This window comes from Zingiber officinale, chromosome 4B, assembly GCF_018446385.1.
Source record: "Zingiber officinale cultivar Zhangliang chromosome 4B, Zo_v1.1, whole genome shotgun sequence".
Lineage (NCBI taxonomy): Eukaryota > Viridiplantae > Streptophyta > Magnoliopsida > Zingiberales > Zingiberaceae > Zingiber > Zingiber officinale.
This window is the reverse complement of record NC_055993.1, coordinates 105,787,793-105,801,931: the sequence shown is the minus strand read 5'-3', so window position 1 is coordinate 105,801,931 and position 14,139 is coordinate 105,787,793. Positions and strand designations below refer to the sequence as shown.

The window sequence follows — 14,139 nt, the reverse complement described above, 5'->3', positions numbered from 1 at the left end:
TTCCGTCATTGTGGAGTAAGGGCTTTTCCAATGAGCACTATAGTATTAACGTGTTCAATTCTTTGAACATGTTAATATACAGATTTAATAAAAAAATAAAAATAAAATATTAACACGTTCGAATGTTAAAGGTGTTATGGATGCCCTAATGAGTACATAGAAACTACATTTTGGACACCCCGTGTACCATGGACTCTCAGTCACCCACAAATTTTTTTTTTAAAATTCATATTTTTTAAAAATTTAAATTCTAAAAATATATATTATACCCTTTGAGCAGATAAATTTTTTTAATTTTAAATTTTTTAATTTAAACATTATAATGAATTATAAAAATAAAATCTAATCAATTTAATCTCGGATTAAAATAAATAAATAAATATTATCAGACATCTTAAATATATATTCCGTAAATATTTAATTTTTTTTTAATTTAAATATTATAATTTAATCCCTAATCTAACTCAGCAGAGATAGGATGAGCATGGTACGTTAACATATTTATATGTATATATTGACAAGACATTAAAGTGTATTATTCATGATCTGTTAAGTGACAAGACATTGGAGTCAAAGAAACTGAAAAAACAAATATATATATAATAGTAATAATGAACAATGAAGTATTTTAATTAGAAAGCTCTGGAAGCAACAATATACGCTGTATTTCTCCAACTCATGTCCATCAACATTCCATACCATGTCGTGCCTAACACAATAACAACAAGTTAACAACTAAGACCCTGGCCCGACCTAAATGCTAAGTCACCGACGTGAATTTGGGCGAGGTGATTAGGTAATAGGGACGTGTAAAATCTTGATTAAATTAATGGAAAACATTTAATTTGGAAGTTCGAGTAATTTATTTTTAAAAATATAGTTATTTCGATTTATTCCATTCAATTTTAATTTTTAAATTTTAATTTCGATTAAATTAATTAAATGGAATTAATCAGTAGCAGTCGACTTTACCGACTCTAACTCTGGACTCCGGAATACTCTCAATCCATGATCTTGATTGTTCAATAGTTCTCGATTAATATGTTATTATCAGCCAATTGATATTTCCAACACCCGACTCTAAAATATTCTCGATTTACTTACGACATCAATTGCTAAAAAAAGTTCGATCAATTTGATAACCTATTAAGTTATCCTATTTATTTGATTTTAATGATAGAAAGGGAAATATATGCAGGTGCACAGATCATAGGCGCATGGTGAGATAAACTCCTATTAGTCACTATTCCAAAAGTTAATTGTCGTCCGTGATTTACCTCCTCAGTATTGATCCTGGAACGAGTTGACGAGAGCACTGGGGACGAACGTATTCACCTTTTGTCATCATGATGAGGTAAATCCTATGTCGTCAATTCCTAAGAATCGACCCTTAATCATTACGTTAGAGATGTCATACATCCACCGTCTATGTTATATAGTAACAACTGATTTTAATAATAAAATTTGATCGGTTGGTGATAACTCTGGTTTATATGGGTCGTACTCAGCACAAAGCCAATTGACAGGCCATTAGCATGCTCGGACTGGATCCTTCTCGAGTATCTGATGGGCCGATAGACCCTAAACAGGCCGGCCCATTTGAATGGTATTACGTCACCTAAGCCTTCCAGTCGCTTGGGATCCCTTGGATATTTTCTAGAGTCGACCTCGTTCGCCGCCGATGATGCTGCCGCCTCCGTCTCCTCATCCTTCGTCCGCCTCGTTCTCCTTCCTCCCGATCCCTTCGCCTTCTCTCCGCTCCTTATCCCTTCACCCTCACCTCTTCCGGCCTCCTCGCCTGCTCGCCTCCGATCATCTCGACGTCCCTTCGCCGGCCAGCGAGAGAGAGAACCGGCCACCCTCCTCTGTGCCTCCATGGATCCTTGCCGACGGAGCTGACTCGCTCAAGATGCCCACCGCTCCGTGGATGTCCTCCCCACTTGTCCTCCCCCGGGACCAAGTTCTGGACCCCTCGAGCCCTCGTAGAAGCGCCAGGAGGAAGCACAAGAACGATGGCCGCGCCGATAGGGACCTCACTGAAAAAGTCAGAGGAGGTCGGAGTCGCTATGCTATGCTCGGAATTATTAGAAACATCAAGAGCCTCCGCGAGCTCCATTCGCTGGAGGCGGATGACGAGAAACCGACCTCTTCCGGTGTTTCTGGTGGGACCCAGGTAGTGGATCTCGACATCCCACTTGGAACAGGAGATTCTGGAGCCGGTCGGAGGATTCCGTGGGTTTCCGCGGAGGTGGATAAGCTAGTGTTTAGGAGAGAGAAGAAGGTGAAGGAGATAACGGCGGCGGAATTGGTGCTTGCTCCTGATTTACTCTTTCGACTGCGAGGCGAAGCAAAGAAGATGAAGAAGTGGGTGAAGGCCAAGAAAGCTGGCGTGACGCAAGTGGTGGTGGAGGAGATTCAGCGGGGTTGGAGGAATGATGAGCTTGTCATGGTTAGGATTGTGGAACCCCTCCGGCGAAACATGGACAGAGCTAGGGAAATTGTTGAGGTCAGTGGTGCCTTTCGAGTGTGTTCTAATTCAAGTTTTGCTTTTGTTTTCTCCGTTCATATAGCAATGTGAATCTCTCTACTATGGTACTTTTCTTCATTCTTCCATCCCAATTATTATATTTAATTTTGTAACACACGCTAGATCTAGGAAATGGCAGTGGAAACTTTTCAAAAGGAGCCAACCTTGGATTGGTATTGCTGTTGCATATTTCTCTCAAAAGGTAGTTTTGAGGCGGGCACAGATGCAAGGATTTTGACCATTTGAATATCTATGCGTAGTCAGTTTTCCAGCGTCAGCTTCCATTATTGAAGAGGAAATGGCTGTCCATTAACTTATGGAGGGAACGTCGGGCAAAATCTACCCCCTTAGCCAACAAATTTCAGGGTCTACATCAGTCTTTTCGACCCAAATGCCTCTCCCCAGGACATAATTTGTGTGACCAGGGTTGCAACTTTATCTGTTTGTGTCTATGGTCCAGTAATTCAATCCCTATCTTGTGATAATGAGTTTCCAGGGACATATAGTTATAAATGCTATTTGTATGGATGACCTATTATCTAGAACCACATTTATGGAAGACCTATTATCTAGAACCACATTTATTTCTTGTGCAACTGGAGTTCTCTTCTTGTCAATATTGTTCAATTTGTTAAAATTAATTGGCTAAACACTTATTTCAAGTTGATTGGCTAAGCACTTATTCCAAAAGCAAAGTTGATTGGCTAATCACTTATTTCAAATCCTAAAGTTGTTAGAAAAGTGATCATGTTTATATAAATGATCACCACACTTGTCTGTATTAGACCAACAGGTGTTCAGCCTCCTAGCTTTAACATACCTCCTCATGCCCATCATTTTATTTTAGACAAATGGGATTCTAACCTTAGACTTTTTGTTCTGATACCATGTTAAAATTGATTGGCTAATAACTTTCCTGTAAAGCTTAAGTTGTTAGGAAATGGACCGATTTACATTTATATAAATATTACTACATTTGTTCATGGGAGACCAATGGGTGTGAAGCCTCCTAACTTCAACAGAATCCTGTAAGCTCATGAGAGTTTTGCGAAGTTTTTCTTAGTTGCATCGTTCCTTTTCTTTCTTTTCCTGTTTCATATCATTACTCCTAATATTGATATTCTGTGTACGTGTCTCTGTTCAAATATATACAGTTATATGTGTGTGTTTGTGTGCGTACGCATGTCTTTTATTGGAATCTTATGATAAATATATCTAGTTCAGAGTAGTTCTTAGTAGATAGAAGAAAATCAAACTGAAGTACACAACTTGTCTATTCTTTATTTTCTGATCAATTTATTGTTTATACCAATTTATGATTGTCATTCAGTCTGCCATTTGACACAATGGGAATTTTTCTTGCGTATGAGAAGATGCATTTGTGCTCAACCTTGAAAAAAATTGGCTTAATGTGTTCATGTACTAACAAGCACGCCCAAAAAATTGGTTGGAAGTCAGATTAATAAATAATTAGATGTAAGATGAACATCTGTTAACTTGATTTCAATAATTTCAGACACAGTGTGTTAGATTTATCTATGTGCAATGACAAGTTTACTCGAATTACTAAATTAGTCTATCAGATCTACATACTCCTTAACCATCTCTAGCTTCTTTCTGGCATTGTTGTCTATGTCTTCTTAATCATAATATTGATTATGCACCTTTCTGAACTTTTTTATTCTACTATGATCATTATCTTTGTGCTCTGCTTATGATGTGATTTAATTTGCCAAAGTAGGTGGACTCTGACAGTTATTAAGCTGATTTGTTATGTTTGCTGCTTTAACATATATTTAAACTTCTTCATACATTGACAGACAAAGACTGGAGGTTTGGTTGTATGGATAAAGAGAGATTTCCTAGTTATCTATAGGGGAGAAAAATATGGAATGATTCTTCATACCCCTAGTTGCTATAATGCTGTTGATCAAGTGAATCTTGGCATATTTGACAGTAATCGTGCTATTTTTTCAGTAAATTCTGGTGGAATAATGAAGGATATGGAAAATAATATTTATCTAACCAACAAGAATTCCGTAACTCAACATCCAGTTGAAGGATCTCTTTATGAGAGAGAAGCAAATAGATTATTGGATGGATTAGGTCCCCGGTTTGTTGATTGGTGGTGGCGAACGCCGCTGCCTGTGGATGCTGACCTACTCCCAGAAGTTGTTCCTAGTTTTAGGCCTCCATTCAGGATGCGTCCCCCTGGTATAAGAGTAAAGTTAACAGATGATGAGTTGACCTATCTGCGGAAACTTGCCCGTTCTTTACCCACACATTTTGCTCTTGGTAATTATTTCCTTGTACATTGAGCTTCTTCGTTCTTTATATGTATGCGCTTCATGTCATTCTTGTTCGTTTGGCTGCTTTGGTTCGAAATGTTATAAGATTTCTTGAGAAGTAATGGTCAAATGAAATATTCCATGTTTGATTTGTCATCCTTTACAATATATATGGGAGTTTAACCTCCGCCACATTCACCTAAACACATTTCTTCAGTAACATAACTCATAGGAATCAGCTTACCTTGTTTTCATGACCCATTCCAAATTTCTATTATGGTGATTCTTACCTAAGTTTCTGAAAAAATATCTTAGTATTTAATACAAATAATGACAAAACAGTTGTATTATTTATAATTAAGTTTCAGTGTTTTTCCATAATTAATTTATTATCTTGGACCAAATGGTCATTTTATATTTGATGCATACCATGATACCATCAAGAATGGTAAGAGTTTCTTGTTGACAATATTTCTTGTAATTTCAATTTTATTTCTTTTGGACCAAAATATCCTTTATATTCTAAGCATAATAGAACCAAATGTAACAATATAACAATATGGTCAGGAGTCTGAACATCCTTTGTTTTCAATTCATCTAATATAATTCCGAATTCCTTGCTTCTTATTGTTAATTCTGTTTTGGACCTAGAAAGGTTTTATAAATTTATATATATATTTTGCATATTACTTAGTATTTGCTTCTATCAATGTGTTGACACTAATTGTAAATAGGGTGAAACTATATGCATCCCTTTGGGGATTGGTAGTATTCCATATGTTTTTTCAATTCCCATCCCTCCACTTTCAACTATATGATAAATATGAAATTATATTTGTATTGTATAAAAATAGGAAAGTGTAAAAATGTGTTCATATAATGTGCAGCGGTGATATTGAAAATTTGGAAATAGCTGTTGACTATTCAGAAGATATACCATAACATTGATTCTTTATGAGCATAATTTATATCAAAAAAGAAGTAACAGTACTTATCGAACTGTAACACTTGTATATATCTTCTGTTGAAAGGTAGAAACACAAAACTTCAAGGCTTGGCTTCTTCAATAATAAAGCTTTGGAAGAAAAGCTGCATAGCTAAGATTGCAATCAAAATAGGCATTCAAAATACCAACAATGAGCAAATGTCATTGGAGCTCAAGGCAAGTTTATTGATGTTTTATTGCAAATTCTCTAATATCATTATACTATGAAAGTCTCTCAATAATCTTTACATCTTCTAAATGCTAATAACTAGATCTGATAATTGGAACCACAATGCCTCAATGCTAGATATAATCAAATAAATAAGGAATATATTTATTCATTATTTAGATGCCGTTAAATTTTTCTTACGGAAGTGCCTAGGTATTTTACATAGGAGTTCAAATTTTGTAATTCCTGAATACCGCTACCAAAATCCCATTGATTTTCCTGTTTCCTTCAATGTTAATGATGATCAATGCTATTTAAAGCCTTGTTTTTTGTACATGACTGCAATGTATGGAAGTCATTTATGGATACATCTTTGTGAATAATAATGCAGCGGCTCACTGGTGGAGTTCTGATATTGAGAAACAAGTTCTTTATCATTTTATATAGAGGCAAAGATTTTCTCCCTGATGGAGTCTTTAATCTTATTGAGGAGAGAGAAGCAGAGCTTGATAAGGAACTTCTCGTGGAAGAAGAAGCTCGACTCAGTTCCACAAACTTGACCCATACGATGGATGCCATATCACTTAGTTCTAACAGTGCTGGTACACGCATGGAATTTCAAAACATTCAAACAAATCATGTCAGACTTAGCATTAAGAATCATAGATGTCAAGTTCAAATTGAAGCTGAAAAGGAAAAATTGGAGAAGGAACTAAGGCTCAATGAGCATAGGCTTTTCATTGTATGCGATCTAACTCGTAAATTAATTTATACTATCAATGAATTTGATTTTGCTGATCAACATTTTTCTCTCGTTATGATAGCTTAATCAGAAGATTGAGAAATCCAATCAATTGTTGAGCAAGCTTAGTTTGTCATGGTGCCCTTCCGACCAAATTGCTGACCAGGAAATATTGACGGAAGAGGAGAGGCAGGCTTTTCGTAAAATTGGCTTGGCCATGGATGAAGTTATATTGCTAGGTATAAACAATCACACCAATTTAATTGCATATTTTACTAAAATACTGGCCTTAGCAACTCGATTCTGCAATTCTAGAAATTTTCTTATTTCAAAGTTTATGTAGCTACTGACTGCTGTAATAATGGACAAATAATACTTTTGTATCAAGATTCTAAGTATGTAAAGATCTTCAGGTAGGCGTGGAATCTATAACGGGGTAATTGGAAGTATTCATCAGCACTGGAAACATAGAGAAGTTGTGAAAGTAATTACCAAGCAAAAGGCAAAGTACCAGGTTAATTATTCTGCAAGATTGCTTGAAGTGGAGTGTGGTGGGATACTGGTGGCTGTGGAGAAACTTAGAACAAGCCATGCAATAATTATCTACCGTGGAAAGAACTACGCTCGTCCATTGCAGCTGCCCGACAATATTCTGACTAAAAGAGAAGCATTACAAAGATCAATTGAGATCCAGCGTCGTGGAGTAATGATCAGCATTTTCTTCTTTTTTCCTTAGTTATGCATTGTTTTTGATGATTTGTTTCTTTACTTCTACAGTCCTTGAAACATTTCTCACTGCAAAGAGAGAAAGCAATCAGGAAATTAAAACAGAGACTGGTGAGTTCAATGCAGTATTGGTTCTCGACTAATGTTTTTTCAGCTCTTTCCTAAATATTGAATAGCTGTACTGATTGAATTTGCTCAATATTGTTACTTTTTAGAGAGCTTTAGAGCGGAAGAGCAGTGAAATGACGATTTGTTGAACAAACAATTCTCTGAATTATGATTGCTTATGACCAGTATCCAGGCTCAGACGCAACAATGTCTTCTACTTTCATTTCGCCAAGGTAAATACCAGCATTGATAGACATTTTTTGTATTTTACAGAGTTGGTTCATGTCGCTCCATCAAGATAAATACTTACATTGATTGGTATGTTTATATTAAAATTTCTTATTTCACGGAGATGGTTCATGTAACTCCTGTTTGACAAACAATTGTTTTTACACTATAATCAATTCAAAATACCTGATTGTGCTAACGTAATGCTGTCAAATGAGTCCACTTGTGGCAGGTTATATGGCGGGGTGGGGCGGGCTGCAAAATTCCTAATCCAATTCAAGATGGATTTGGTGTGCTAACCCACTAACCTATCAAAAAAATTAAAAAATGTTGAAAATTTTAAATTTAGACTACGGATTATGGGTCAAGCCCACAAGCTATTGAGTTTTTCATTTTAATTTTAAATTTTGAAAGAAAAAAATAATTAAGGATGTCAAATAAATCTGATTTAAAAATCTGACCTGAGTCAACACAAAACAAATTGGGTTAGTGTTGGAGGTTTTAGAATTAAGGCCAGATCGGGTTGGAGTTGAAATCTAATCTGATTATTTTTTTTTTTTAGTAGGGTTGGGTTTGGGTCAACTAGGGGGTGATCTAAATTATGAATCAGGTCATCAATCAACCTGAACCCACCTTATCCTCTTTTTTTTTGTATTTAAAGTTTTAGGGCTAAGTGTTTAGGGAGTTAGCAAGCCAAAATTGATATTTGAGCGGCAGCAACTAAAAAACAATTCTGAAATCAAGCATCTTAACTTCTGAATGTGCAGTTTCTATACTGACCCTGCCATCTTTGTCAAATTATTTTCCTTTGGCAGTTTCCTGATTTTTTTTCAGAATCATAATAGTGTTGCCAACATCAATTAGTGTCTCTCCAAGATATGATTAACCTCTGCATTCAACACTTAAAAGAATTAGATTGGTCAATTTCAGAAATCACAATTTGTTAGGGTTCAGGCCTGGATCAAGAAGATTCTTCATTTAGTATTGTAATGGTATATGGTAACAACCTCCCCTTAGGTTGCCTCTGATCAGAGATTCCCATAAAATTTAGCACAAAATAGTTCCAACCCCGATGATGCCCAATTGCTTATCTTTTGCATTCATAATGCAATACTGCATCAATCAAATATCAAAACAAGGTTTAAACAATATTGATCAGCAACTCTTGAAGTAGGAATTGCTATGAATATTTCCAACGACATCTAGAAATCAGCAACATCAAAAAATTGAAATTCCTAGCCAACAGATTTTCTTTAACAATTAACACTTAGCAAGGTGTGTTTAGACAATGAAACATTTAAACTCTCAAATTTAAATATTTAAATGCATAAATATAATTATCATATTTAAATTAAAATATTATTATGTGTTTTGAATTTATATTTAATTATTTTATTAAAAAATAAAATAATAATTTTAAAAAAATAAAAATGGGTTGGCTGGCTTGCGGTTAGGGCGAGTCGGATATGAATTGAGTATTGTTTTTTAAAAAAATAATAATCTGACTCGATCTATCTAATTTGACACCTAAAAAAAATAGAGCCATCTGGTTCATGCTGATCTGTTTTTTAAAAAATAATTATTTTATTTTATCTGGACTAAAATTAACACATGTATTTGATTGAATTCTTTTGGCCTAAGAGAAATTCATAAACATCACCATCAGATTTCCAACAAAATAATATGTTAGAAAACTGAAGAGATTGAAAGTGAAATGTGAGGAAATTTTTTTTTTTTATGATCTCAATATATCATATCATATCACTTCAATATTCTAAAAACTATTGAAACAACTTCAATAATTAGAGTTCTAAATAATTTTTATGTGGTGTAATTAATAATATATAATTGTATGACTATATACATTTTATATTAATTTTAAAAAATAATAATTTTAAAATTTTATTATTATTCTTAAAATACAAAATTCAAATCTTGCATCCACAATAATTAAAAAAAATTTGTTCAGTTTTTTTATTTTTCAAATCTATTTAAAAATTTTGCATCGTAGATGCCGTAAGATATCGCTATGCGATTTCCAAGTTGACCAGAGTTACAGCCAATAGTCGAAAAGTATTCATCCAGAAATGTCAAATATCGCTTTGAAATTTCCAACCCAATAATTGTTGACGACAGGGACTGCTTGGGAAGACTTCAAGAAGCCCACATGGTAAAGAAAAGAAAAGAAAATGGTACGGTAGAGATCAAATCAGTGGATGATGAACTATGACAAGCTAAACAACTAAACACCTTCTTTGCCACCACTGCATCTGAAGAATCAGCACGCTACTTATTCTAACGTGTTTTGGTTGTCCAAATTAGAATAATTTGGCATAAGAAAATCAATATCCGTTTGACTCTTACGTTCATGCACTCTTGACTACTTGCAAACTTAGCTCCTCCTCTCCCGTGATTCTTATACTCTCTCAAGACTGGAGACTCCCTTCCTTCACCATGCGGATCCTGCTCTTTCTGCCTAATTATTTCTTCGGTGAAGGAAGCACCAACAGCCATTGCCTCCTCTTCCATGTTCGATGATTGCGTTCCTCAAAGATGTGGGAATCACTCGATTCAGTTCCCCTTGTGGCTCCAAGGGCAGCAGCCATCCTTCTGCATGCGGCCTTCCGCGATTTGCCCTTAACTGCACCGACCAAACTTGAGCTCTTGCTCTTTCAGTTTCTGACTTCACTTATCTTATCGACAGCATCTCCTACGACTCAGCTCAATTTACTCTGGCCGACGACGATCCATGCATAGCACTTTTCTCGAATTCCGCTTTGTATCTCCATCCTTTTCGCGATAGCTCTTCTAACAAGCGTATCTTCTTCCTCTTCGATTGCGCTGGTACGGATATGGCCTACTGAGCTATCAAAACTTCACTTGTCCTGGGCTATACCAGTCTGGTGTTCTTCGGAGGCGAGTGCGATCTCGGACATGTGAACTTTCCAGGTGGAAATTGTAGCTTTGGGGTGGTTCCGATCATGAGTTATTCCGATATAAGCACCAGCAGTGACTACCGTGCCTTGGTAAGGGCAGGGTGGTTGGCAAATTGGACTTCGCCTGTTACACCCTAGGGTATAGTTCCCGGTATGACAATATAATATAAGAAATCCTAAAAAATCATCTAAACAACATAACCAAGAAATGTATCAACTAATATATATATATCATATGCTTCCTAGACCACAAAACTATACAAATAAACGACATCTGAAATAAAATTATAAAATATAAATACAACGAAAACAAAAGTGAAACAAACTAGGAAATCAGCGTTTCGAAATCTCTGAACAATTCTATGAAAGTCTAAAATCAACTATAATATCAAAAGAATCCCTGTGTCTGCAAAACTGGAGACCAAGGAATATAGAAAGTTAGTCAAATGGCTAAGTGGATACTCAAGAAAGATGTGCATGAATTTAATCTTGTTTAAAAAGTCAGAGAAGTAGAGTAATTCACAATCTCTTGTTATAACTTTAGATTATTCTTAAAGTTCTACATTTATACATATATATGTATAATTATCTTCTCATTATCTATAATCAGGTAAAAATTTTATATTAGAGTTTAGGATCTTCACCTTATCATCATTGGTCATCATCAATTAAAATCAATTCTTCAATCTTATTATTTAATCAATCGGTATACAAGTTATCATAATAATATCAACATGTATATCCATAGTATAAATCTGACAGATCAACTAAAAAGTGAATCACTTGAGCCAATATCATCAGAGTGTAATATCACATGGATAGGCTAAAAGCCTTCTCATAGTATAAGACTGTTGCATACGTCATTTGACGTACGGGCTATCAGCCCTCACCGGTGGAAGACATAATAAACACTGACCGAGGGCTACATCACGCCACCACGCCTCGGGTGTACTGTCAGCCGGTCAAGTACTCTGGACCACGGGCCGCCGCGCTACCACAATAATATGTGGGTGGTCTAGTACTCTAATATAAAGTTCTAATACAAAGCTAGGCTCACCGTCTTCACTTTTTAATATTCTTCATTTACCATCTTTATTATTTCACCCTTATGATTATATTTATCCATTTATCATGCTTATTCTCTTTTCATATTGAATGGTCAATCAAGGTAATATTTGCGTATCAAGTTTGTTAATTTATCATTATAGGGTCCACAAATAAAAAGCTACAAGTATCAACAGATAGAGTATCAAAAGCATGGAGTATGAAAGGTCAAGCAAGTCAAAAAGACAAGGTATCAACAGAAGAGTAATTCAGAATATTTCTTTAATTTTAAAAACAACTCTTCCCATATAAATCCCAGTATGAACCCACATGTGAACAAGAAATAATATCAATTATTTACCCTCCAATGATTTTAATATTTTAACCCATTTCGCTATTTATAATATCAGTTTAATCCCCATTTTGAAAACAATGATACAACATATACATAATCCAATTTATATATTTGTTCATGCACAAGTAAATATACAAGAGTAGATGTATCTACCTTATGTACAGCAAAAATCTTCAAGTGTCGTCAGGTCACCGTGCTCCACTCAAGCTCATATCTACAAAATATAATAATTCAAATAAGCAAAATGATAATAAAATCATGACAAAATCTAAACATGATTTACGACTCGAAACCACTAGATCACTATTTTTGATCTCACTATCTCGTACCACTTCACATTCCTAAATGAAAATTCTTCTCTAACCTAGATGGCTCTCCTAACTACACATCAATTTAACACGAAACAACCCAAAATATACCTTCTAAGGATTTTGTGTGGCTGCTGGAAATGAGGACAACAACTAGGGTTGTTTTCTTTTCGTTGTTGGCCGCCTCAGCTAGCTCCGGCGAGCTCCGGCGAACTCCGACAGTGCTGCCAAGAAAAGGACAACAGCTAGGGCTGCTGTTGGAGGAGACAAAAGGTAACTATGGTAGTTAGGGAAGGTTGAAAATAAGGAAGGCTACTGGGATAGTGAAGGGGCAAGGAAAACCTTTTCCTCTTTTTCACCAATGGTCTCGGCGAGTTCCGGCGAAGACCACAGCTAGCTCCGATAGCTGTTGTGTTTGGCTAGAAAAGAGGGCAGCAACTAGGACTTTATTTTCCCCTCTTTTCTGGTGGTCCGGCGGGCTCCGACACACTTCGAGGAGCTCTGACGGTGCTGCCGAGAAGCAGAGAAGAGGAAGCAAAGGCTAGTGGCCAGAGAAAAACAACGCTCTCCCCTTACTGGAGGAGGAGAAAAGGTGCGGGGAGGGGGAAACAAGGGCTGCTGTGCTTGAGAAGAAGGGGGAGAGCTTTGTCGTTCATCGCCGCTGGAGCAGAGAAAGAGGAGCAGAACCGAAAAAAAAAAGGAAGAAGAAAGGGGGAAAAGAAAAGGGAAGGGTGCACGTGGATGGGTATGGGATGGCAGTGATACCTTGTGCGATTTTTTTTTTTTACTTAACATCGCCGGTATGTTCAGAGTGCAGCGGCGGCCGATGTGAGTATAATACTACCGGAGAGAAGACCATATGCATCTGCCATAATGGAATATTCCAAGCAAAATGTGAGTATTTGGTACTGGCACAAGAATTGTGCTAGTAATATTAATTGGCTAATTAATCGTCATATGATTCTTTTATGTATGGTAGATGCCATTAATTTCCTCTAATATTTGAGGGTGATTTTTCCATGTGGTAGAGCTCTAAGATAGACTTTTACCCTCTGTTTGGATGGGGTGAGGCAAGATTCATTAATAGGAGGGGAAGGGAGGGGAAGGAAGGGAAAGTAATATATTTATCTTACCCTTGTTTGGAAGGGAGGGAAAGTTCATTTGAGAGGAAAGGGATGGAAATGAAGGTTAAATATACAAATTTACAAAAATGTCCTCTTATTTTTTTAATAAATCTGCATGTGAAAAAATAAATAAGGATAAAATTGAAATAATTTCTCCTTCCCCTTCCTTACACCCCAAATTGGGGTGTAAGAAATTTCGCTGATTCCCAAGCATGCAAGGGAAAGCTTTACCCTTCTCTCCCCTTCCCCTTCATGACTCACTCTCTCCCAAACAAGTGTAAAAATTCTTTTTACCCATGTTTACCCTTCCCTCCCCTTTACTCATCTCCTCCCAAACAAAGGGTTAGGAGGACAGAGCTTATACTTGCAGGTAACGGTATTTTGAGCCCTTATGTCCCAATATTTTAAACAAAACTGATTTTTTTTAAGGAAGGACTTTAAGTATTTATGATTGTTTTTATAAAATGATAAAGAAATTTGGAGAAATATCTTATATAAAATAAGAACGTTGGATTTAAAATGGGAAGAACATCGAATATTTTTTTAAAGTCATGAGATACATATATCTAAAACTCTTACATGAAAAAAAATGAGATTAT

At 35.9% G+C, this 14,139-nt stretch overlaps 1 protein-coding gene and 1 long non-coding RNA gene across 2 annotated transcripts; one reads left to right on the top strand and one right to left on the bottom strand.

Annotated features, from left to right (window-relative positions):
- The first annotated feature begins 1,625 nt into the window (after positions 1 to 1,625).
- On the top strand, positions 1,626 to 7,972 carry LOC121975906 (chloroplastic group IIA intron splicing facilitator CRS1, chloroplastic-like). The gene is made up of 8 exons (XM_042527836.1): positions 1,626 to 2,506; positions 4,348 to 4,822; positions 5,847 to 5,977; positions 6,361 to 6,711; positions 6,794 to 6,950; positions 7,125 to 7,414; positions 7,489 to 7,548; positions 7,653 to 7,972. Exons 1-8 carry the CDS (start codon positions 1,682 to 1,684, stop codon positions 7,692 to 7,694), a joined length of 2,331 nt encoding a protein of 776 aa, XP_042383770.1. The 5' UTR covers positions 1,626 to 1,681; the 3' UTR covers positions 7,695 to 7,972.
- A 1,930-nt stretch (positions 7,973 to 9,902) lies between these two features.
- Positions 9,903 to 13,098, bottom strand: LOC121977797. Its single transcript, XR_006111043.1, has 4 exons — positions 12,759 to 13,098; positions 12,528 to 12,670; positions 12,262 to 12,322; positions 9,903 to 10,843 (listed from the first exon to the last, which is right to left on the bottom strand). It is a non-coding gene; the product is annotated as an uncharacterized LOC121977797 (long non-coding RNA).
- Between the last annotated feature and the right edge of the window lie 1,041 nt (positions 13,099 to 14,139).

Coding starts and splice junctions, on each gene's coding strand:
- LOC121975906 (XM_042527836.1), top strand. CDS start 1,682: ATGATGCTGCCGCCTCCGTCTCCTCATCCTTCGTCCGCCTCGTTCTCC. Junction 5,978..6,360: donor AAATGTCATTGGAGCTCAAG/GCAAGTTTATTG, acceptor ATAATAATGCAG/CGGCTCACTGGTGGAGTTCT. Junction 6,712..6,793: donor ATGAGCATAGGCTTTTCATT/GTATGCGATCTA, acceptor TCGTTATGATAG/CTTAATCAGAAGATTGAGAA.